Raw genomic sequence first — 26,241 nt, 5'->3', positions numbered from 1 at the left:
AGTTATTTATCACAAACACTAGAAGCCTGGAGTCAAATGAAACCATTCCCCCTGATCTTTACAAACTAGCTTTGTGCTTGAGAATTCCTCTCCCCTAATCATTTGGCTTTTACCGTCATCTCCTGCTGGCACAGAGCCCAAAGGTCCACTAGAGGTGTGGGATGATTAGCTTTAATCGCCAACTTGAAACACCTGTAATCACCTGGGAGGTGTCTCAGGGAAGGATTGTCTACATGATGTGGAGAGACACAGCTCCGCGTGAGCAGTAATGCTCCCTTAACAAGCGGCTTTGAACTGAATAAGAATGAAGAAATTTAAACATTCAGTCAAGGAAGCAAAAACCATGTATGCCTTTATTGTCCTCTTCTCTTGACTAGGGGTATAGTGTGACTTGTTGCTTCAAGCTCCTGCCATTGTGACTTTTCTCCAGTGATGGACTATAACCTGGAACTTCAAATGATCCATGAAAGTAACCAACTTCAACAGTCAGTTTTGGTATTTTATAGCAGCAATTTCTGTTTGTTTGAGACAGGGTCTCTCTATGTAGCCCCACTGTCCTGGAACTTGCTATGGCAGACCAGGCTGGCCTTGAACTCTCAGTTTGGGAACTAAGAGGTGTTTGCCACCATGCCCATCTAGCAACAATCCTCATTTATCTCCTCCTCGGGTTGTTCAGTACTCAGTGTTTTTTTTGGGGGGGTTATTGAGATTGCTTTATTCTTTTTTTCTTTTTTTTTCCAGTTTAAATTTAGATAAGAAACGAGGTTGCTTCACAAGTCAGTTCCAGGTCCCTCTCCCATTCCCTCCCCTCCTCCCGTGCCCTCCCCCCAACCCCCCCCATTATCCCCTTATTCCCCCAGGGAGGGTGAGGCCCTCCATGGGGGTGTCCATAGTCTGTCATTTCATATAGGGCAGGGCCTAGACCCTTCCCTAAGAGTTCAGGGTGAGAGTGCACCTCACATTGTTCTCAGTGTTTTAAAACACTGTGGGACACCATGCCATTTAAAGAAGATAAAAACTGATTTATTACAGACTTTCCTCTGGGATTATGTTGCATACAAACAGTAAAGAGGGCTTGCCTTTACTCCTTGCAATTGCTGTGGCCCCCAGTCTCCTTGAGCCTGTTATCTTAATTAGCATGGAGGGATTTTCATTTAAGGAAACCCTTGAAATGCTTTCTTGAGAAGAAAAGTTTGTTGGTCTGTCCCGCTCCACCTCAGAGGCCGCACCACTCTTGGGAAGTAACTCCAGGGAGTGAGTGCACATCAGACATAGGCTGAGGAGAGGACCCATGATGCCTCTGTGCCTATCTGCCCATGTCCAGCACCGCCACCTCACTACCCACTTTCTCTTAGCCACCCCAGCATCTTCCCCAGCCCCAAATATGCGTGGTAATGCTTTACCTGAGGAGGTAATTCAATGACTTTCACTCACTGTGTGAATTCACAGTGGCGTCTGCTTTGATGTTCCGTAACTCCTTTAACATGTTCGGAAAATGTGTGGTTCTTCTTTAGTCTTCTTCAGGCTTTATTTGAGTCAGAAATATAAATTAGAGCAATCATTGCACAAAAATATAAAGAGTCCCCCCAAATTAAAAGCAGAATTGCAGTGTGTTTTAGCAATCCCCCTTTCTGGGTTTATAGATAAAGAAAACTAAATCAAAGAGACACCTACTCCCCCAAGTTCACTGCAGTCCCTATCACAGCAGCCAAGAAGACAACTGTACGCCCATCAACAGGGGGATGGGCAATGGTGATGTGGGGCATGAAGCGATGGATATCATGTGGCCATAGAAAGGAGGGGTACCCCGTCCTTTTTCACAGTGTGGGTGAAGCTGTGAGACAGACGGTGATGTAAACGTGAATGCGGTATCTCTTCACCTCTTTAGGACTCACTTGATTGAACCCTCCTCTGCCACCTCCCCCCTTTTTTTGGTAGACAGAGGTGATGCTCTAAGACAGTATTTCCCACTGCACAAGGATGCTCTGGCATCTTTACACTCGCACCGCAGCGCCGCTTACTCTTGTGTCCTCACTGTGCTGTGGCCTTGATCTGCTTTGCTTCAGTGTACATTGTATCTCCTCTCATTGTCTAGCTTTGAGGGTTGTCCTCAGGCCAATGTTGGCACACCACAGCTGTGCACACTCGGGCGTGAGTAAGCTTTTCCTAGGAAATGTGTGCTTGCACCCTCTCCCTGGGTGTGAGATCTAGGAAGCATCTGCTGCATTCTGGCCCTGTGGCTTGGTTCCCTGGTCTGCTTCTCGGTCTGCCCTCCCTGCCTTCCTTTAGTATAGCCTGGAGCACAGTGTCTTTGTGTCGCTCTGGATAGGAAGTGCAGACAGTGAGGGAGACACTCAGAACCCTTTGGTGTCAACGTTGCACTCCTGGTACACGGGTTCTGAGCACTTCCCAGTACAGGGTATGTCTCCGTAGCCGTTCCCATTTGCTAGCTGTGTTCTGCTGCCAGATTTACTTCCTCCAGACGCATTTTGTTGATTTCTTCACCTGATTACTCAGACAATGGAAGAAGACTCTCAGTGTGCTGTGCAGGGGAACATCCAGTTCCCTCTTTCAGGCCTCCCCACCCAAACCAACCTTTATAAGGAAATAGCCAGTATACAAAGCAAGGAAAGAAACCCAGACATTCTTGTGGAGTAAAGTCTGTTAGGCACTAAGGTCGCTCTTGCTAAAATATGTAATGACGGATAGCCCAATGAAGATCTTCTTCTTCTTCTTCTTCTTCTTCTTCTTCTTCTTCTTCTTCTTCTTCTTCTTCTTCTTCTTCTTCTCTCCTCCTCCTCCTCCTCCTCCTCCTCCTCCTCCTCCTTCTTCCTCTTCTTCCATTTTTTAGAATACTGCTTCAAATTTAGTGGAAGGGGAAACTGCTCTTCTCGGTTTGCTTTCTTATGAGGTATTCTCTCTACTACAGGATCTTATACGTTTGTTCCATGGCTTCTCAGCTTCAAAAGAGGAAGCGCCTTGGAGGAAAAAGAGAATAAAATCGTGGTGAAGCAAACGGGTTACTTCTTCATCTACAGCCAGGTAGTGTCAGACCTTTCCCCATCCTCCCTGGTCCAGTGCTCTCACAGTCTTGCATCTCTGACAGCATCTTGGCTTGTTCCTCAGGTTCTATACACAGATACCATCTTTGCCATGGGGCATCTCATCCAGAGGAAGAAAGTACACGTCTTTGGGGACGAGCTCAGCCTGGTGACCCTGTTCCGATGCATTCAGAACATGCCAAGAACACTGCCCAACAATTCCTGCTACTCAGCTGGTATGTAGCTGTCCCGAGACTTGCTTAGCAAGGTAATGTAGACTGTGCTGGGGGAAATCTGATCCCTCCCAAAGTGGTTCTTTGTGGTCTTAATGGAAAGACCTTCTGCTGTAGCCCATGCTGTTTATTTTGCAATAGCTTGTGTTAATTGAGAAAACCAATACTGTCACTAATGGTCAAGCCATCTTTATAAAAATTAAGAAGGAGCTGGTGCTGAAGAGACAACTCAGCAGACAAGAGCACTTGCTACTTTTCAGAGGACCCAGGCTTGATTCCCAGCACCTACATGGCAGCTCACAACTGTATGGATCTCTAGTACTAGGGGACCCGACACCCTTTTCTGGTCACCTTGGGCACTGTACATGCATAGTGCATAGATATCCATGCAGGGTAAATACCAAAACACATGAAAAATAGTTAAATGAAATAATAGTGTTTTAAAAATTAAGAATGAGTGTCACACAGTGTTTAACGTTGGAGTGATACTTATTTTTCTTCTATTCTGTGACAAAGTCTATAATGATTTTTAGTCCTTCTCATGTCACTGTTACACTCTTTTTTTTTTTTTTTTTTTTGGTTTTACGAGACAGGGTTTCTCTGTATTGTTTCGGAGGCTGTCGGTCCAGCCAGGCCTCAAACTCACAGAGATCCGCCTGCCTCTGCCTCCCGAGTGCTGGGATTAAAGGCGTGCGCCACCACCGCCCGGCCCCACTGTTACACTCTTTAACTACCTTTCTCTTCTGTCGTGTCCATTCCTCTTCTAAACAAGCCCCTCCGGCTTTCCTGTCTTCTGTGTTAGCCCCACTTAGCTTAATTATGGTTAATTAATGAATTAGTTAGCATGGGGGGGAGGTTATGGAGCTTGGGCAGGTTTTTAGTACTTACACCACTGAAGACAACAACACCCCTTCCCCAGAAGCCATGAACTGTCAATAGTCTCTAGGGGAGAGGTGTGGCTTCACAAGCCCCTCCCTAATCCCTGAAGCCGAGCTGAGGAGCCTACTCTTGTTCTGGTCCTGTGCAGGAAACCGCAGCTGCAGAGAGTTCACAAGAGGGATGATTCTAACGATGGCTTTTCTTCCATCATTTATAAGAACAGCTGCAGGAGCGATGTCTACTCACTGTCAGATATAGAAACCTGGGAAGCTTCTGGGCTTTCTTTGGCTGCTCAGTTAATCTGTCTGCTTCACCATCTGCCAGTTCTGCTTCTCTCTACTCTTGTAACATCCCCATGTCAGTGAGAATGAGAGCTACAGGAGCACCACGACTGCTCCTAAGTCCCTCAGCTTCAGGTGACAACACTGCCATCCCTGCAGTGTGCACGTGTGATGGAAACAATGACCCCAGTCATCTCTGAGCGCAAGGAAGAGAATACTGTAGATTGGCTGCATCAGCTCTCACGATAAAGCAGGTGGCCTGTACACACGACTAGTTGTGAACTCAAAATTGCAGCAGAAGCATCTAGCTCGGGGACACGGATGCTCAGGGGAAAGGCAGACTGTATCAGTTCCAGCCTCTCCATGCTGCAACTGGCAACATTTTACTTATTTTTGTTTCAAATGAATAGACACTGTTACCAGAAAACTGTTTTCCTCCTTTCGCATGTGTATGTATGTCTACTGGTCTTCACAAACCTATTCAGAACCTGAAGAATGTCTTTAGTATCAGACAGTTACAGCAAACAGCAATGTGAAACCCAGGATTGTGAAATACCTCTAACGTGTCTTAAAGGCCTTTACAAACAAACACCCAATAAATCAGCTGCAAGTAAAGGAGAACACAATTCCATTGCAGAAGTTATGCCACACCAGATCTGCAGCCCCTAATGACTTCAGTGACCAGGAGGAAGTCTGTCATTGTTGGAAGTCCCTAATTTTCATGAAGGAATCTGCCTCTCTACCCAGTGCTGGGCAGTATTTTGATATTGCAAATATTTATCAGTGGAAAATCCTCTTCACTGTGTTGCTCACACTTGTTATAATCAGCTAACACTCCCTAAACATTCCAGATCATTTGGTTTCCTTGAAGTTCCTTCCTGTGGGTGGACTCTGACAGATGGACTCTGACAGGTCCCTTACTCTTTAAAGGATAACCCTTTTCATGCACAAGATATGTCTCAGTATCAATAGGTCAACTCTGTAAGTGAAAACCAGCTCCAAGAAGTTTCAGGCTTGTTACTTCAATTTTGAGTTTGTTTTATGACCCTACACCAACCCGCTCAAACTCAAGTGGTGGTCTTGAGACACCCAGCATGGTACTGAGGAACACTTGCTTGTATGAAGATGAATAATTGGTGAGTCAGATAGGGTTCTCACAGGGGAAAAATGTTACAGGTTATTTCTACAGCCTGGAAGGGATTAACGTGGCCAATAACTCCGTGCTGGGTTCTGAAATAGGAGCTGATCGGCGTTAACACCCATGACTAGAACTTGCCCTGTTTGCCATAGCCCTGGCCACAGTATTACATTATGCTCAGTATCCAGGACAGCCACAAACCCATGCAACACATGTGCTCGGATCTCTTTTCATACTCTTTTCTTTAACTCATAAGGTACTAGTCCATTAATGCTTTGTCAATTTTGAAACACACAGGCATCTTGTACAGCATGTCTGTGTGGCACTGTTTGTCCGTGATGGTTGCCTGATAGAGAAAATGCTGAGACATTCCAAGTCACAGAGTACATTGTTATAAATTAGGCACAAACAGATATAGATAACATTTCTAGGAGCTTATTACTTTGTTTCTTTTGATCATGAAGATAACCACAGTCATTTAAGGAAACCCAAAGTGTAGAAGGCTGTGAGAAGAAACTCTAAGGATGTCCAAAGCAAAAGCCCTGACTCAGAGCAAAACTGTTCCGCAGTTAGGTTGATATTAAAGAAGGTTTTTATTTTTAGGTGTTTGTTTGTCTTTGGCTAGTTGAGACAGAGTCTCAGTCTGTAGCCCAGGCTGCATTTTAATTCAGTGTGTAGCTGGTTTAGACTTATAACCAGTGGTTAGTGAGATGGCCCAATGAGCAGAGGCACTGAGGTCACATGGCAATCTGAGTTTGGTCTCACAATCTGTGTAAAGATGGGAAGGGAAAACCAGCTCCACAAAGTTGACCTCTGACCTTCATACACATGCTGAGACATGTGTCCATCCATACCATCCATTCCCACTCAATAGTAACTAACAGAAACTAATAAAAATGGGCTACCGTCATGCTAGGCTTCTCTCAAGCTACCATAGGGTATAATTAGGACTGTCTGTCCGTCTATCTATCTGTCTCATATACATGTGTAATTTTACATCTTTGATATTAATAGAAGTTTCCTTTAGTTGCAAAGTTAAGCCACACCCGCCAGCGATAGGACAGTCTCTCAAAGAAGGTTTGATCCAGCTGACATTTACATCTGCCCCGGAGTCTCTGTCTATGCAGAGTGGACACACATCTGCTGGAATCAACTGCTATTTCTTCTCTTAGTTTCTGCATTTTATTTAGTTTTAAAACTAACAGAATTATGATCAGGTTAGAGGATCATCACTGTGAGTGACGCGTGAATACTTGTGTTGACATTACACAATAGCTTCCTTTAATGCGCCCTACTAATTAGCAACTACTGAAAATGCTGTCACTCCTCCCAGGCATTGCGAGACTGGAAGAAGGAGACGAGATTCAGCTTGCCATACCTCGAGAGAATGCACAGATTTCACTGGACGGAGATGGCACCTTCTTTGGTGCCCTAAAACTGCTGTGACCCACTTACTGGACTGTGTGGTCCCCTTCTCTCCTTTCTTCTGTACCTCCAAGGGAAAGATGGACAACTGGAAATATCAAAAGAGGGGGAAGTCACCACCTAAACCTTCCTTGTGAGCTGTTTATTTTGGTTGGCTGAATCTGGTCCAAAACAGGAAATTTAACAGACAACCACAACCAAAATGTGTCATGTGAATTACGAGAAATGGAGTCAGTTTTCCCGTATTTGTAAAGACAGAACTTTAAAGTCTGTTCTCTGCAGTCTATGCCAACACTCACCATGCCCTTACTTCTCATCATGGGAAACACACGTTCACAAAGTAAGGAGGCTGCCTCAGAAGTGGGCTTTGGGGATTCGAGGTGAGAAGAGGGTCTGTATCTGAAGGCCTTTGAAACATTCTGGCAAAGTCTCAGGATTTATCTTCTCTTCTCACGTTACTTTTCTCTTGTCCAGTTAATACTAGGGGATGTTTTGTTTGTTTTTGTTTTTGTCTTTGTTTTTTTAAAAATCTATCCATCTTGAACTAGTCATAGACAAAAATACTTAGAGGTTCAACTTTTGCCACTTTCAAATAAACTTAATTTAAAATGTTTAAGCATCAATTCATTGGATAGAAAAAAACCAACTTTGAAATTTTCCTGGCTTTAGGTCAAGTGTGTTATTGTTTCTAGTATCTTTCATGGGAGGGAAGAAATCCCACATTTCTGCTCACATATGCATGTTGTAATAACTTTCAATTGCTTTATAAAACGTTATTGCACACATATCTGATGTGTGCACAGAAACCACTAATTTGCAACTACATATTATCATTGTTTCTAAGAGAATAGAGTTCAACAAAAACACTGGATGATTTGGATAGGGGTGTTTTAGGGAAGCTCCCAGGTCTGTCATAAGATGACCTGTTTTCAGTTTTCTCCGTAGCCTGCACACTGATTTCCATAGTTTCTAGACTAGTTTACATCCCCCCAGTGGTGAGTTCCCCTTTGTCCACACCCCGCCTGCACTCATTGTTATTTGACTTGGGTGAAACAGAATCTGGCTGTGGTTTTTATTTTCGTTTCCCCGGGACCACTAACGTTGAATATTGATTCATATATTTATTGGATGCACCTGCTTCATCTTTTGAGAACCTCCTGCTCATTTCATTAGCCCATTTATTTATTCAATTGATTGGTTCATTAGTACTTATTAATTTTGTTTCAGTTCTTATATTGCATCCTGAGTCTGGAGTCTGTAATTACTTGGGATTTTGATACCTGAGTTCTTGTATATTCCACGTACCGAACTTCTGTCAGATACACAGCTAGTGACTTTCCTATTCTGTAGACTGTTTATTTACTAGCTAGGTTGGTTTCATTGCCACAAATAGATGCCTCCATCTCCACAGAAGTGCAAATACCAGAGGATTGTCACTCATGATTAGAATCACCCGAGGGCCCCCGTGCTTGTGATGGGTCACATGTGGCAAGGACGTCAGTGTGTAGGTCAAAGGCTGCTTGGCATTTGATCTAATATAAGAGAAAGAGAACCAGGATTTTGGCGTGACATGACAGCAGCCAGAGAACAACAAATGGGAACCAGATGAGGACGGGACACCCAGGCAAAGGGTCTTTGGTGACTAGAGACTTCTATATTGGACCACCCTGTGGTGTAGGGCCAGGACATGCAATATGGACCGGTCTCAGGCCTGAGCTCACCCCCAACATGACCCTCCCCAGATAAGAGGAGTCCCCCAAGTCTCCATGTAGACTCCCCTAGGGAGGGAGTGCGTGTTGGGGTCCAGATCACCAGTGGAGTAGGGGAACACACTCCGTGTGAACAGCACAGCAGGGAGGGTGGGAAAGTAGGCTTATCTGCATTACATTCTCATTTCCAATAAAGTTATTGCACAATATGTTCAGCATGACTCCTGGAAATTAAAGAGAAGTAGTCTGTGTTTTCCCAAGTAAAAGCCATGAAACTAAAAGGGCTTCCAGACCCTCTTCCAAATGTCACAGTAAAAATAAACAAAGCATTTCTAAAACCATGTACCATCAAGCAAGGAATCCCCTTGGCCAGCCACAGAAGGCTGCCATCAAGGGCTGCAGCGGAGGCCTGCAGAGGTCAGTCTGTTGGTGCAGGGTGTTGAAACCAGCATCTCCTCAGGGAACAGGGACATGGCAGCATCTTTGGGGTTTCATCGCACCACATCTCGGGTCCCAGGTTCTGCTGTTTCTTCATATGTTCCTTACTAATTATACAATGTGTGCATGTGTGTGTGTGTGTGATGTATGTGTGTGCACTGTGTGTGAGGTGAGTGTTGTGCACTGTGTATATGGTTGTGTGTGTGCACTGTTTATAAGGTGTGTGTGTGTGCACTGGGTATAAGGTGTGTGTGTGCACTGAGTGTGTGGCGTATGAGCACTGTGTATATGGTTGTGTGTGTGGCGTGTGCACACTGTGTATAAGGTGTGTGTGTGCACTGTGTGTATGGTGTGTGTATGTTCACTGTGGGTGACTTGTGTGTGTATGTATGTGTGTGCAGTGTGAGTGGTGTGTGTGCACTGTGTGGTATGTGTTTGTGTGTATGTGTGTGTACAGTGGAAGTCACAGAAATCCTTACACTTAGGATAGGGCATGTTTTACCGAGAAATCTCAATATGTGTAACCCTTGTCTTGATGATTAACAAGATGAGGCATACACTCCCTCTGGGAAGGTGTGTGGTCCAGCCAGAAGACAGTGACACTGGGGTCAAAGCTGAGGCAACTGGGGGTGAGAGGCAACATAGCAGTGATGGAGGAGGCTGCTGGGGTCTAATCCAGGCCCTCCTCTATGCTAAGGGAGTGTTCCACCACTGAACAGCCCCAGCCCCAGATGCTAGCCATACTGAAATGAATTTGATGTAGCTGCTAAACATCCTGAAATCTTGTAACAAGTAGATGTTTGGATTTTGTGTCCAAGGTTCAAGGTCAACCCACTCTATTATATTTCCATTTCTGGCATTCCCTATCAAGAGGCAACAGTGACTTCCTTCTCTCTACTAGAAAGTGAAGGACTTCGGCTCTGGGACACAGAGTTTCTTCAAGTGCTCAGAAGTGTCTAAGAGATGACAACATGATAGTGAAGGACATGGAAACTGCCCCATCACGGAGTCACCGGAAGCCAGTGTGTGAAGAGAAAGGACGTTTGCGGCATCCCTTGTGCTCACCATTGCTTCTGTGTTGCTGTGAAGCAAGCACTGGACAAAATCAAGACAAGACAGGTTTGTTCTGGGGACAGCCCCGGAGAACTTTCATCCCACTGTGGCAGGGACGGCATGGTGGCAGGAACATTCCTTCATATACAAGCAGAGATCCTAACTGGCTTGGGTTCCTGGTTTCAGGGGGATTTACATTTATCATAGTGGGCAGTCGAAATACATGGCGGAAAGTATTTCAGAGTGGAATAGTCTATTTTGGCTCCTGGTTGAAGGAAGAGAGACTTCAGTTCTTCATGCTAAAGGTATAGCAGGGAGAGCCTGGGGGAGCTGACTGGTGCTCACACGACACTGGCCACAACCATGGCACATGGCCTGTAAAGACCCCGCCCTAGTGACCTACCTCTGCCAGTCATGCATTCCTAAAGTCCTCACGACTTTCAATATAGTATCCCAAGCTGTGGACAGCATTGAAAACATGAGACTGAAGGCACTTTACCATCTTGCTACGATGCCCAAACAGAAACCAAAAGGGAAGACGGGAAGGAGAGCGGAAGGGAGGAAGGAAACGCATTTTCAGCATTTGAAGAGTGAAACAGAATTGAATGACACTAGCATTTTTTTTTCAGAATATTCCAGATGTTTTTTTTTCAGAATATTTCTTGGGATACTGTATCAGGCTTTTTCTTTTGGGTCACCAACCAGTTCCCAAATCATGACGTGGAGACTTAGCTCGTTTTGAATGCTGGCCTCAGTTTAGCTCTCTTCTGACTAAATCTTTTTTAATATATTTTTTATTATTTTAATTTAAAATAGCTTGTTTTACATGTCAAATCCAGTTCCCTCTCCCTCCCCTCCTCCTGCAACCCCCACCATCCCCCGCATCCTCCCACCCTATTGCCAATTCCTTCCACATAGGGGATATCTAGAGTCTGTCATTTCACTCAGGGTGGGGTCCAGGCACTCCCCTAAGAGTCCAGGCAGAGAGAGCAACCCTCTTTGTGTTATGGACACAAGATGCCTGTTAGTATTCGAGGGATAAACACTTATCCACTGCTCAGGACCCCATAGGTTGCCCAGGCCTCCTCACTGACTCTCACATTCAGGGAGTCTGGATCAGTCCCATGCTGGCCTCCCAGCTGTTGGTCTGGGGTCCAAGAGCTCTCCCCTGTTTGGATCAGCTGTCTCTGCTGGTTTTGCCAGCCCATTCATTGCCAATTTGCTCTTTTAACTTAAATTCTCGGAGCCTTTACTTTTCTTGTATTGTATCCTGTTGTAGAAATTATTTTAACTAGGCAAAGATGTGTTACTTTTGCTTATGCTGCATTTGTTTAATTATGAGAAGATGTGTCGCATTTGTTTCACATTGGCTACATAAGGCACCTGATTGGGCTATCAAAAAGATGAACAGCCAATAGTGAAACAGAAAAAAGGATATGTGCTGGGCTGATTGGCTTCTGGCCTTGGGTATCTCCCTTGTTCCCGCCTTGTCTCATTCTTCCTTCTTCTCTTCTGGAGCCTGGATTTCTCCTCCTATTTATTCTCTCTGACTGCTAGCTCCTCTACAAAATCAATTACTTCTCTACTTCTGAGTTCATTCTCACTCAGCTTTGAGGACACAGTACAAAACCTAGTTTGGTTCTTTTTCACAAATGTGACATGGCATGGTCTATAGTCCAGTCTCCAACACGGTGCTGTTCCTGCTTGAAACCCCATCACATTTTAAAACACTTTAATATTAAATTTAATTTAAATATTTGTTCAGTGCTGTGCATGTTGGTATGTATTTGATTTAAAGTATCCAGAACTTGAGCTCAGAGGACAGGGCAGGTAGGAATATAGAGGACACAATTAACAAAACTTCTGTCTTCCCTCAGGTTTTGTACCTTGACAGTTTTTTTAACCTGTTTTTTTATTTAAAGTAGAAACAAGCTTGCTTCACATGTCAATCCCAGCTCCCTCTCACTCCCCTCCTGCCCCACCCCCTAATCCTTCCCCAACTTCCCACCCAATCCCAATTCCACTCTCCAGGGAGGTAAGGCCCTTCATGGGGGATCTCCAAAGTCTGTCATATTGTCCCATGTGTCCAGGCTGAGAGAGCATCCCTCCATGTGGAATGGCCTCCGAAGTCCATTTGGATGCCAAGGATAACTACTGATACATTGCCCGAGGCTGCAAAGAATGCCGAGACCTCCTCACTGACACCCACATTCAGGGAGTCTGGATCAGACCCGTGCTGGCCTCTCAACTATCAATCTGGGTTCCATGTGCTCCCCATTGTTCAGGTCAGCTGTTCCTGTGGGTTAAACCAACCTAGTCTTGACCCCATTGCTCATCGCTCCTCCCTCTCTGCAACTGGTTTCCAGGAGCTCAGTTCAGTGTTTAGCTGTGGGTGTCTGCTTCTGCTTCCATTAGCCACAGGATGAAAGTTCTAGGATGGCATATAAGGTAGTCATCAATCTCATTATCAGGGAAGGGCATTTAAGGTAGTCTCTCCACTATTGCTTAGATTGCCAGGTGGTGTCATCCTTGTAGATTTCTGGAAATCTCACTAGTGCCAAATCTCTCCTCAAACCCATAGTGTCTCCCTCTATTATTGTATCTCTCACCCTTCTCTCCTCTATCCTTCCCCAACTCAACCTTCTTGCTCCCCCGTGTCCTCCTTTCCCCTCCTCTTCAACCCCTGTCTTCCTCCCAGCTCCTTCTCACCTCCCACAATGCTTCCAATCCTCTCAGGAAATCCTGTCCCATTCCTCTTCTCTGGGGTATCATGCATATTTCTCTTAGGGTCCCCCTGTTTCCCAGACTCTCTGGCAGTGGGACTGAAGGCTGGCACTCCCCTGCTTCATATCTAAAATCTATATATGAGTGAGTACATACCATGTTTGTCTTTTTGTGACTGGGTTATCTCACTTAGGATGGTTTCTTCTAGTGACATCCATTTGCCTGCAAATTTCAAGATTCCATTGTTTTTTTTCCAATGAGTGGTACTACTTTTTGTAAATGTACCACATTTTCTCTATCTACTCTTCAGTTGAGGAACATCTAAATTGCTTTCAGGTTGTGGCTATTACAAATAATGCTGCTATGAACATAGTGGAACAGATGTCCTTGTTTTATGAATATACATCTTTTGGGTATATGCCTAAGAGTGGAATTGCTGGATCTTGTGGTAGAATGATTCTCATTTTCCTGAGGAATCTCCATAAGGATTTCCAAAGTGGGTGTATGAATTGGCAATTCCACCAGCAGTGGAGGAGTGTGCCTCTTTCTCCACATCCTCTCCAGCGTAAACTGTCATTAGTGTTTCTGAGTTTAGCCATTCTGACAGGAGTAAGATGGTATCTCAGAGTTATTTTGATTTGCATTTCTCTGATAGCTAAGGATGTTGATCACTTTCTCAAGTGTCTCTCAGCCATTTTGGACTCCTCTATTGAGAATTCTCTATATAGTTTTGTACCCCACTTTTTAATTGGATCATTTGGTGTTTTGAACACTTGCTTCTTGAGTTCTTTGTAAATTTTGGAGTGAATATTTTTCCCATTCTGTAGGCTGCCTTTTTGTCTTGCTGACTGTGTCCTTTGCCTTACAGAAGCTTCTCAGATTTAGGAGGTCCCATTTATTAATTGTCCATCATAGTGTCTGTGCTACTGGTGTTATGTTCAGGAAGCTGTCTCCTGTACCAATTCGTTTAAGGGTACCTCCCACTTTCTCTTCTATGAGGTTCAGTGTGGCTGGATTTATATTGAGGTCTTTGATCCATTTGGACTTAAGTTTTGTGCATGATGATAGACATGGATCTATCTGCAGTCTTCTACATGTCTGCATCCAGTTATGCCAGCACCATTTGTTGAAGATGCATTCTTTTTTCCATTGTATAATTTTAGCTTCTTTGTCAAAAATCAAGTGTTCCTACGTGTGTGGGTTTATATCAGGGTTTTCAATTCGATTCCATTGCAGTCAGGGATGGTGATGTATCCGGAAATTCCTTTATGGTACAGGGTTGTTTTGGCTATCCTGGGTCTTTTGTTTTTCCATATAAAGTTGATTATTGTTCTTTTAAGGTCTGTGAAGAATTGTGTTGGTATTTTCATGGGAATTGTGTTGAATCTGTAGATTACTTTTGGCAAGATTGCCATTTTTACTATGTTGATCCTACCTATCCAAGAGCATGGGAGATCTTTCCATTTTCTGGTATCTTCTTTAATTTCTTTCTTTAAGGACTCAAAGTTCTTGCTATACAGGTCTTCATGGGTTTGGTTAGTATTATCCCCAGATATTTTATGTTGCTTGGGGTTATTGTAAAGGGTGATGATTCTCTGATTTCTTTCTTAGCCCATTTTTCATCTGTATATAGTAGGGCTACTGATTCTTTTGAGTTAACCTTGTGTCCTGCCACTTTGCTGAAGGTGTTTATCAGTTATGTAAACTATCATATCATCTGCAAATAGAGAAAGTTTGACTTCTTCCTTTCTAATTTGTATCCCCTTGATCTCCTTTTGTTGTTTTATTGCTCTAGCTATATCTTCAAGTACAGTATTGAAGAGATATGGAGGGAGTGGAATTGCTTTGAGTTTCTCTCCGTTTAGTTTGAGGTTAGCTGTTGGTTTACTCTATATAGCTTTTATTATGTTCAGGTATGTTCCTGTTATCCCTGATCTCTCCAAAACCTTCATCATGAAGGGGTGTTGTATTTTGTCAAAGGATTTTTCAACATCAAGTGAGATGATCATATGATTTTTTTGCAGTTTTGTTTATATGGTGGATTATATTGATAGATTTTCATATGTTGAACCATCCCTGCATCCCTGGGATGAAGTCTACTTGATCATGGTGGATGATTTTTCTGATGTGTTCTTGGGTTCGATTTGTTAGTATTTTATTGAGGATTTTTGCATCAATGTTCATGAAGGATATTGGTCTGTAGCTCTTTCTTAGTTTTGTCTTTGTGTGGCTTGAGTACCAAGGTAATAGTAGCCTCATTAAAATAGTTTGGCAATGAACCTCCTGCATCTATTGTGCAGAACACTTTGAGGTGTATTGGAGTTAGCTCTTCTTTGAATTTCTGGTAGAATTCTGCACTGAAGCTATCTGGACCTGGGCTTTTTTTTTGGTTGGAGACTTTTGATGACTGCTTCTATTCAGTAGGGGTTATAGGTCTGTTTAGATTGCTTATCTGTTCTTGATTTATTTTAGTAAGTGATATCTATCCAGAAAATTGTCCATTTCCTTTACATTTTTCAATTTTTTGGAGCACAGATTTTCAGAGTATGACCTGAAGATTCTCTGGATTTCCTCAGTGTCCATTGTTATGTCCCACTTTTCATTCCTGATTTTGTTAATTTGCATCTTCTCCCTGTGCCTTTTGGTTAGTTTGGATAAAGGTTTGTCTATCTTGTTGATTTTCTTGAAGAATCAGCTCTTTGTTATATTGATTCTTTGTATTGTTTTCTTTGTTTCTATATTGTTGATTTCAGCCCTCAATTTTATTGTTTCCTGGCGTCTACTCCTTGTGGGTGAGTGTCCCTCCATTTGTTCTAGAGCTTTCAGTTGTGCTGTTAACTCTCTAATGTGACTATTCTCCAGTTTCTTCATATGAGCACTTAGTGCTATGAACTTTCCTCTTAGCACTGCTTTCAAAGTGTCCCATAAGTTTGGGTATGTTGTGCCTTCATTTTCATTGAATTCCAGGAAGTCTTTAATTTCTTTCTTTATTTCTTCCTTTATCCAGGAATGGTGCAATTGTGCATTGTTCAATTTCCACAAGGCTTTCTGTAGTTTGTGTTGTTGTTGAATTCTAACTTTAAAGCATGGTGGTCTGATTAGATACAGGGGATTATTCCAATTTTTTGTACCTGTTGAAGTTTGATATGTTGCCAAGTATATGGTCGTTTTTAGAGAAGGTCCCATGTGGCACTGAGAAGGTATATTCTTTTGTGTTTGGATGAAATGTTCTATAGACGTCTGTTAAACCTAATTGGGTCATAACTTCTGTTAATTCCTTTATTTCTTCGTTAAGTTTCTGTCTGGTGGTCCTGTCTAGTGGTGAGAGTGGGGTGTTGAAGTATCCCACTATAATTGTGTGATGTCTTATGGGTGATTTGAGTTTTAGTAATGTTTCTTTTACGAACATGGACACCTTTGTATTTGGGCATAGATGCTCAGAATTGTGACTTCATCCTGATGGATTTTTCCTGTGATGAATATGAAATGACCTTCTTCATCTCTTTTGATTGCTTTTAGTTTAAAATCTAATTTGTTCCATACTAGGATAGCTACACCAGCTTGTTTCTTGGGACCTTTTGATGGGAAAATCTTATCCCAACCTTTTACTCCGAGGTAATGTCTGTCTTTGAAGTTGAGGTGTGTTTCTTGTATGCAGCAGAAGGATGGATTCTGTCTTTGTATCCATTCTGCTAGCCTGTGTCTTTTTATAGGCAAATTAAGACCATTAATATTGAGGGAGATTAAGGACCATTCAGTGTTAATTCTTCTTTGTTTTTGATTTGTTGGTGGTGGTGTTATTGTTTGTGGATTTACCCTGCTTTCTCTTTTGACTTTGGTAAAGTTGGACTATCTATTGCCTATGTTTTTGTGAGCATAGTTACCTTCCTTATGTTGAAATTTTCCTTCTAGTACTTTCTGTAGGGCTGGATTAGTGGATAAGTATTGTTTAAATCTGGTTTTGTAGTGGAATATCTTGTTTTCTCCACCTATAGTAATTGAAAGCTTTGCTAGGTATAGTAGTCTGGGCTGACATCTGTGGTCTTTTAGTGTTTATAGAATATCTATCCAGGAACTTCTGGCTTTCAAAGTTTCCATGGAGAAGTCAGGTGTGATTCTGATAGGTTTGCCTTTGTATGTTACTTGGTCTTTTTCCTTTGCTGCTCTTAATATTCTTTCTTTATTTTGTATGTTTGGGGTTTGTTTTTTTAAACAGTGTTAAAGTTTTATTTCAGTCAATGATTTGTTTGAACTGCTCACATAAATCCATTTCATCCCAAAAAGAAGCAAAATGCTTTTAACGGTGTAACACTCGCTTGACATCACCCATGCAGACATCTCCCACTACAGCCCGCAGAAAACTTCAATGGAGCTTGACCTCAAATAGACTTATCCTCTAGACTGTAAGTTTTCAAATTGCCTCTTAGATATCTATCATCAGTCAGTCGGCAGGGTAGCCCACTGAGCTAACTCCCGACAGCTGAGTTATCACTTGAAATAATTTATCCTAAGTGAGCACATGAAGACCCTGGAACGGGGAAGGCTCATGTGAGCCTCACTCACACAGTGTCACCTACAACAGCCTGTGTCATAGACGCCCACACTTCATTCACTGTGGTGGTCCAGCCCAAGAGCAAAGGGCACACGGCCACTCACTCACTGCAAGCTTCACAGTAGAAGTCTAACACAGGATGTAAGAAGAGGCATAATCCAGATGCTAAAAATGACGACACAACCAGGTCTGTCTGTACATCTAGACGCTTGCTTTCTTATGGTAGCTGTAGTGTTCATTCACAGGAAGCATGCTGCAGCCTAGCCCATTGTCTAAGTGCCCAGTAATACTAATCCCCTCCTTCTCCACATTCCCAGAAAAGTAAACTTAGTCTTTGAACTTTGTATATAAAGTACACTTTATATATACAAAAAATTAGTATTTCTATCTGTATCCTTGTTAGCATGATCCTGAACGGCTCTCAAGGGTGTCTTTTCTTTTGTAAAACAAACACTATGCTGTTGGAAGTACATATGAAGTTTCATTTCTGTTCTGTCTTCTTTACTTTCCATTATGAAAAGTTATTTCTGAGGAATTGAAGCCTCAGAAGGTAACAACCCCCAAGAAGAAAAAGAAATGTTTAAAACAAAATTTTAAATGATGAATCAAAAGCACACTGGAGCCGGGTGGTGGTGGCGCACGCCTTTAATCCCAGCACGCGGGAGGCAGAGGCAGGTGGATCTCTGTGAGTTCGAGGCTGGGCTGGACCAACAGCCTCCAAAACAATACAGAGAAACCCTGTCTCATAAAAACAAAAAACCAAAACCAACAACAACAACAACAAAAAGCACACTGGAGAAGTATTTGAGAGATAGGCGGTAGCAGATGTGGTCTCCGGAGGGAATTGTCCTAATTATTATCTAAGAAGTCAAGTCACACAACTTTATCAAGGTCATAAGACAAACTGGTACTTGAAAATTAAGTTAATTAAACAGGAGGGGAGACTTAAAAAAAAAGACAAAGAAAAAAACCAGAAACAGGATAATGGAAAGGATTTCAGAGTGCCTGGAGCTGCAGCAGAGGACCCTCATTCTCGATGCCTCCGGTGCTTTCGCATCTTGTATCCCGTTTCTTGTCCCCACCGTCACCGACACCCCAAAGAGCATTCTCGCAGAGCCAAATAACCTCTGCTGTCTTGTTAGGACTCAGATCTCAATCCCGTAGCCGCCAGGATCTTGAATGGATGCCAGGCCTTTCTTTTTACCATCGTCAGGTGTCTTCACAAACTTGACTCCCAGCTCTTCAGATCGTTTCCAGGCACTGTAGACATCAGGGACTGTGATCCCAATGTGACCAAATCCCTGACGGTCTGAGTTGCTGTTGTGGTAACTCTGGGTCTCATCATCTTCAGAGCCCCAGCTGTGTCAACTCAAGTGCAACCTTTCTGGAAAACGTCCATGCTGTTCTTTCACTCTTATCTTTAGGGATGTCATTCTCATCCTCATAAGCCAAGAAATAGAGGGAAAATTTCGTCGAAGGAAAATCAAACTTTTGGATTAGTGTCAGTCCAAGGACCCTAGTATAAAAATCCAGGGACTTCTTAGATTCCTTAATTCTCAGCATCGTTTGCTGCATTAGGAAGTCCTTGATGCTGGGGTCCAGGTCGGAGCAGCAGCTGATGGTGGCCTCATCCGTGAGGATGCTGGGTGCCGGTTGTGGCTCTGCCATGGCCGCCCTGGAGGATCGCCAATCAGCTCTGCCCATGTTTGGGGTTTTTATTATTATGTGGTGAGAGAACTTTTTTGTGGTCCACTCTATTTGGTGTTCTGTAGGCTTCTTCTACTTTCAGTGGCATGTCTTTCTTTAGGTTGGGAAAGGTTTATTCTATGATTTTGTTGAATATATTTTCTGCACCTTTGAGCTGGGTTTCTTCACCTTCTATCCCTATTATTCTTAGGTTTGGCCTTTTCACGGTGTCCCATATTTCCTCCATATTTTGTGTTAGGGATTTCTTGGATTTAAGATTTTCTTTGGCCAATGAATCTATTTCTCCCAGTGAATCTTTAATGCCTGAGATTCTCTCTTCTAAGTCCTGTATTCTGTTGGTTATGGTTGCATCTGTAGTTCCTGGTTGCTTACCCAGCTTTTCTATTTCCAGCATTCCCTCAGACTGTGTTTTTTTTTAAATTGTTTCTATTTCTACTTTCAAACCTTGCACTCTTTGAACTGTTTCTTGCCATTTTTAGTTTGTCTTTTCCTCCATCTCTTAAATTTTTTGTTTGTTTTTTCTTCCATTTCTTTAAAGGATATTCTAATTTCTTTTTTAAGAGTCTCTATCATCTTCATGAAGTTATAGCTCATTCTCTTGTGCTTTGTCTGTGTTGTAATGTTCAGATCTTGCTGGTGCACAGTCATTAGATTCTGATGGCATCATAGTGGTTTTTCTGTCGTTGAATTTGTTCTTATATTGTCACCTTCCCATCCTTTCTTTCAGAGGGTTCAGGTGGGATCTCTTTCTTTCCTGGTGGGTACGGGTCCAAGGTTCTGTTCTGGTGGGTGCAAGCAGGTCCAGTACACTGACGGTTCTCAAGGAGGATGAAGACAGGTCTGAGGCACTCCTTCTGCCAGTATGTGGGAGCTTTGCCCTCTGCCCTGAGTGGGGGCAGGAGTAGACCTGTCTCAGCAGGCTCCTGGTAGCTCAGTCCTACTGGGAGGAAGTTGGGCTGGCTGCAGTCCACAGGCCTGGAGATCCCAGAGAGGGTGAGCAGAAGGAAATAGAAACCGAGATGAGCATCTAGTGCTCACCTCTGCCGTATTTTGACAGTTGTAAGGCATCGTGGTCGGTTGTTTTGCTGAGTGGGAGAGTTGGGAAATTACGTTTCTGGTTAAGGTGTGGCTGTGTCATAGTCCAGTGCCCTTTTCATCACAACAAGTCAAGAAAAGTCATCTGGATGGGCACAGTTAGCTAGTCCCATGAAAAGACTTTTAGTTCCAGGGTTTCCTATAATTTTTTTTTCTAGACATGAAACTGTATCCAAGTTACACTTAGGGACAAACCCAAACAGACATAGGCAGAGGAGCTCCGTCCTCTGCCCTGTTGTACACATGTGCCACCACTAGAGGGAAGCACGTGAACACCTAATGCGCCATCTGCACTATTAAACACAATTAGGCACATGATAGCAATTGAAAGACTAGAGAAAAGAACAATGAGCCGCCAGACAGACACCGTCAGTGTTTCCTCAGAGCATGTCCCACAGGCTTATCTTCCTCCTGTGAGAAAACAGCAGCTGCAGCCGTGGACATGTGGCTGGACATCACCAAGTCACACTTCCCAGAAGTCATGGGCTCTTGCCACAGCTCCCTGTCTGAGCTCCTCTCAAGGCTCATTCTGGCTCGGGGTACCCATGCATTGTTATTTCTCTTCCTGATTGTCTCCTCCAGATGTCTGTTTGGAGACTGTTATTCCTCTAACAGAGACACAAAGGCAACATCTAAGGGTGTTTGAGGCTCTCATACCTAGGCAAATGTACTTACTATATTGATCTATATCAGAAATAAGTTGGATGCAAACAGCTCTGCATTATAAAGGACATGGAAGGTCCCCTTCCACCCATTGTACACCACACGAAACAACCTGAGGGACTCATATTGTGGACAGTTAAACATGTTTGTCCTGCCTGCCGCGGATATGAGTTGATATAGGAAGTATTGCTCCATATGATCTCTCTTATTTCATGTGTGGGATTAAAAGTTGATTATGATAGAGGGTGAGGACAGAGGCTTTGAGAGTAGGGCAGAGCTAGGCATGAACAAGGCTGCTCCATGGTACTAAGTCAGAGGCAGACAAGAGCAATAGATGCTATGGTGTGCACTGTAGTTAATTATGCTCTGTGGAGTACTTTAAAATGGACTCTGAGTGTTTGCACCACAAGGGAAAGATAAACATGTGGACGGGAAGATTCGTGCAGATGGATTTGGACATTTATAATGAGCACATGTATCGAACACCACAGATTCTCCATAAACGTATATAAAGTTTGTTTAAAAAGACACTGGATGGGAAATGTTTGCATGCTGGTCTGTAGTTAGGACAAGGAGGAGGGTTGGGAGATAATGGTCTTGTGTGTCTAATGAATATTTACAATGGGGATGAGTGTGATCCACAGGAACCTTTTGCTCCCCGACTTGCTTCTTGTCAGTACGTTTTATCACAGCAGCGACTGTCACTAGGACAGAAGGGAGTGCAGGAGGAGAGTGGCGGAGGGGGCAGCTGCTAAGCACCAAAATAGAGCTCTCGAAGAAGTGAGTTCTCGAGTCTGCAGCACACTGAAGTGGCAACGGTTTACAGCAATTTGCTCCGAAGAACTGGGAGAGAGGAATTCAAAACCTCCAGACCAAAGTACGCAGGAGGATGGGAATGCTGGTCACGGGGCTGTTACTCATTGCCTGTGAGTGTTGAAGTTTTCCACTGTGACCCCATACAGGCTGCCGTGTGCCAATTAAAAGCTGTAATAACCACTAGAGTTTTATCCTGCGCAGCACCGGAGAGCACAGCTTACCCAGAGACAGGCTTTCCTTCTAATGGCGCAGAGGGATCTTGTTCCAAGAGATGCAGCACACACTGGGCATCGTCACCTTCAGTCAGAGCATCTGGGTGAGAGGAGCACACGGCATGACACGGGTGCTGCAGAGATGTAGCCTCTGATATCCAACATCAGCACCAAGGGGAGGCCTGGAGAAGGCCGAGGAGGTTTGGGGCTGTGGTCAAGCACACACAGGTGGAGGGAGAAAGCCTGGGGGAGATGCCGGCTCTGGGGTGCGCATTGGAACTCACATTCTACAGTGAGGAACTCACACTCTACAGTGAGGAACTCACATTCTACTGCCTATAGATTTAGGACAAAGAGACACATGACGGCAGGCGGGCTGATGACAGATATGACAGGTTTTCAAGCAATCTGATGGAAACAGGAAGCAGGATAATCATTGTGGGACTTCTTAGCAGGTACACAGGCTGAACACAGTAACACACACATACACACGCGTGCGTGCACACACACACACAAGACAGACAGACAGAGAGACAGAGAGAGACTCACATACAGAGACAGACAGAAAGACAGAGACTCTCACACACACACAGACAGACAGATATACACACAGAGACAAAGACACAGAGAAAGAGACAGTCAGAGATAGAGACTCATATACACAGACAGACAGAGAGAGACAGAGACAGAGACAGACAGACGGACGGATGGACAGAGAGACAGACAGACCCCCCCCACACACAAGACAGACAGACAGAGAGACAGATATACACAGAGAGAGAGACAAAGATACAGAGAAAGAGACAGACAGAGATAGAGACTCACATACACAGACAGACAGATATACAGAGAGAGAGGGGGGCTCTTCCTTCAGGAGTGGGAGCAAACGGAACACTCAGGAGGGTAGAGGATGAAGGGGGCAGCGCGAAGAGTCACTGGTTAAAGCACCTGTTGCCAAGCCTGAAAGCCCGAGCGCAGTAGTCCCGGGAACCCACGCAGTGGAAGGAGACCCCACCAATTCTTTTCTGACCTCTGAATGTGTGTCTTGGCACACCCTCCTCCAACACAACACACACTCACAAAATCATAATAATAGGTAAAGAAAATAAGAGGGAGTACAGTACCGCGGCTGGGGTACCCTGGGGAAACCTGCAGAGAGACAGCTCGGTAGGCAAGACAGAAGAGCCGCCCGAGGTGAGCTGCTGGATCCAGGGCTGGTGGCCACCAGCCTTCCGGTTCCCTGCTTGGAGACCCAAGTCCACTCTGCCTCTTTTTGCTGCCCATGCCTCCTGTGGGGTTTTGTGTTGGGAGGTAGCCCATTCTCCCAGTCACACGCCACCCTCCTTCCAGCAATGCGATGGCTCTCCTCATGAGTCCTCAGCTTTCCCCATGCACGCACTGCATGAGTCTCCTAGCCTCCGCAACACCGTGAGTCACACTGCCATGGTGGCCTGCAGGGCTACAGACTCCCCATCACTGAGCACCTGCTGTATACCTGACACTAGTCTGCTAACTAGGTTCGTTTGTGGATTTATACACCGCTCTTCTCTATTCTGTGGGGTGGTTTTGCCTTTGTTCTTAATTCTCTTTTCCCAGAAGTTATGCTGGAAGTCCAGATCCCAGGTGGTCTGGCATGCAAGCCTTTGTTCTAAATTTCAGACCATGCAATGAAAGATTACAAAGGAGAGGACTGTTAAATAACAGATTTTATTCATTCTTGAGAATTTCATATATGCAAACAATATTCTTCAGTAATATTCACCCCTACTCCTCTTCATAACTCCTCCCAGATAGACCCTTGCCCCTCCCAAATTAGTGTCCTTTTAATTATTTTATTTAAAAATTGCATCTTTAAAAAAAGAAAAAAATTGCATCTTATTCTTACAAGTGTTTTGCTTGCACATATGTCTGTGAATCATGTATGTGTCTGGTGCCCATGGAGGCCAGAAGAGGAGGCTGAATTCCCTGGAATTGGCAATGCAGACGTTGTGACCCTCCATGTGGGGCTGAGACTCAAACCTAGGTCCTCTGGAAGATTTCTGACTAGTATTGACTTGATTTCTTCATGTCCCCATGACCAATGTATGTGGTGTCTTCGGTCTTGGATCTTACCGTCAAGTTATGGAGGGCAATTAAGGGCAGTGCTAACACCATACTTTGTTGTTTGTGGCATGCCGGAGACACCTCTGAGGACTCCCCCACCTGGAAATGGGTCTTTCATTTGACAATGTATGATTTCTGGGAAGAGCAGGGTAACTCTAATTAAACTGTTTTAAAATACATTACCTATATGCACACACGGAATATATAATAATGATGTTGATATAAATATGTATTATACAACAAATATGCATAGTGAGTAAATAATATATGTTTACATATATGAAGCATATATATGTTATATAATGGTGCATTTCTAAATGGCCTTTCCAATATCTTTATAGTGTTAATTATCCTTTATTTTGTTTATATCATGAGCTATAATGAAAATGAATAATTTTTTAATGTTTCTAGTACTGGGTGGACAGCATGGGACTGGCCTGGATGAAATGATAGACTCTGAAAATCCTCCATGAAGGGCGTCACCCTCCCTGGGGATCAGAGTGGAGATTGGGTGGGGGACTGGGATGTCTGGTGGGGAGAGGGTGGGGGATGAGGGGAGGGTGAGGGAGCTGGGATTGACATGTGAAACAAACTTGTTTCTAACTTAAATGAAAAAAGGAAGAAGAAGAAGAAGAAGAGGAGGAGGAGGAGGAGGAGGAGGAGGAGAAGAAGAAGAAGAAGAAGAAGAAGAAGAAGAAGAAGAAGAAGAAGAAGAAGAAGAGGAGGAGGAGGAGGAGGAGGAGGAGGAGGAGGAGGAGGAGGAGGAGGGAAGAGGAGGAGGAGGAGAGGGAGAGGAAGAGGAAGAGGAAGAGGAGGAGGAGGAGGAGGAGGAGGAAGAAGAAGAAGAAGAAGAAGAAGAAGAAGAAGAAGAAGAAGAAGAAGAAGAAGAAGAAACAGTCAATCCAGAGACACTGGAATTGTTATTTAACCTGATTCAGTCACGCACAAAAACACGCACACACAAATGATTGCATGTCAGTTGGAAAGACTGAGCCATAATATGACTAGATGGGTTTCGAGCTGTCCACCCATCCCCCAAACGCTCTCCCTCTCCTGCCCTTGAGCAGTCATTCCCTGAGGAGACAGCTTCTAGAGCTGTATTTGCTGCCTTGTGAGGGGCGTCAGCCCATTTCCTTCATGTTGACTCCTGTCTAGTTTATTTTCTGTTGCGAAAACACCACAAACCATAAACACCAGAACCAAAAACAACTTGGGAGGAGAGGGTTTGCTTGGCTTCTGTGTCTGGACCATAGTCCACCATGGAAAGAATCCAGGGCATGAACTCAAGCGGGAATCTGGAGGCAGGAGCTGGAGCAGAAGGCATTTAGGAATGTTGTAAATTTGTTTGCACCCCAGAGTACAGCAGAGTGCATGACTCGCGATCTGTCTGCTTCTGTAAACACCCCAGGATCATCTGTCCAGTGTGGCACCGGCCACAATGGGCTAAGTCATCTGTCCACGGTGGCACTGGCCACAACAGGCTAAGCCATCTGTCCAGGAAGGCACTGGATACAACGGGCTCAGCCCTCTCCCATCAACAACTATTCAAGAAAATTAACCACAGCCTGCTCACAGGCCAATGCATGGACATTCTATTGACATTCTTCTCTCTTTCTAGGTCACCCTAGCTTGTGTCAAATTGACAAAACCTCACTACTATAGCCTCCAAGTCTCACAGAAGCTCCTGAACGTGATGTTCCACGAATGACCATAATCTTGGCTTTACTTCCTGAGCCAAAATGCCTCCATTCATGGTGGAGGGCATATCTTCACTTCCTTTTGTTAGTTTCTAATTAGCTTTTGGGTTTAATAATAATGAATACAGTTTAATAGGCCTTTGCTCTTAGAGGCATTAAATTCACTCACGGTTGAGATAGGCCAGCCAGGCAGGGCATCCCTGGGGTAGAAGGTTTCATCTAGGCTGAGAATTGACTTAGATCAGGGCCATCTTAGTGATTCTTATTAACACTAGCAGTATGTTAATGTTTGTTGATGTTAATGTTAATGACTGCACTATTCACGTCGACCGTGGAGTTGAAACCCATTAGTTCTCTTCTCGATGGATGAGTGTACCAGACCACAACCCTGTGAAAACCCAGGCCCGTGCTGCATTTCAGGAGTCATGTACATCTCCGACTATGCTAGGAAAAGCTTTCTGTAAATCTTCGCCCA

The 26,241-nt window shown here is 43.9% G+C and overlaps 1 protein-coding gene and 1 pseudogene across 2 annotated transcripts in view; one reads left to right on the top strand and one right to left on the bottom strand.

The window, feature by feature from the left end:
* Tnfsf13b (TNF superfamily member 13b) overlaps positions 1-7,608 on the top strand; it is a 29,258-nt gene extending 21,650 nt beyond the window's left edge. For both annotated transcript variants that reach the window (XM_005077356.4, XM_005077357.4), the window contains 3 exons: positions 2,930-3,042; positions 3,127-3,277; positions 6,906-7,608. In XM_005077356.4, coding sequence (XP_005077413.2) covers positions 2,930-3,042; positions 3,127-3,277; positions 6,906-7,018 — 377 coding nt within the window. In that variant the 3' untranslated portion in view covers positions 7,019-7,608. The remainder of the gene's footprint in view (positions 1-2,929; positions 3,043-3,126; positions 3,278-6,905) is intronic.
* A 10,998-nt stretch (positions 7,609-18,606) lies between these two features.
* On the bottom strand, positions 18,607-19,141 carry LOC101833859 (annotated as a pseudogene).
* Positions 19,142-26,241: the final 7,100 nt, after the last annotated feature.

The sequence above is a fragment of the Mesocricetus auratus genome, unplaced genomic scaffold (assembly GCF_017639785.1).
Source record: "Mesocricetus auratus isolate SY011 unplaced genomic scaffold, BCM_Maur_2.0 Super-Scaffold_100031, whole genome shotgun sequence".
NCBI classification, from domain to species: Eukaryota; Metazoa; Chordata; class Mammalia; order Rodentia; family Cricetidae; genus Mesocricetus; species Mesocricetus auratus.
This window is presented reverse-complemented; position numbering and strand designations above follow the sequence as displayed.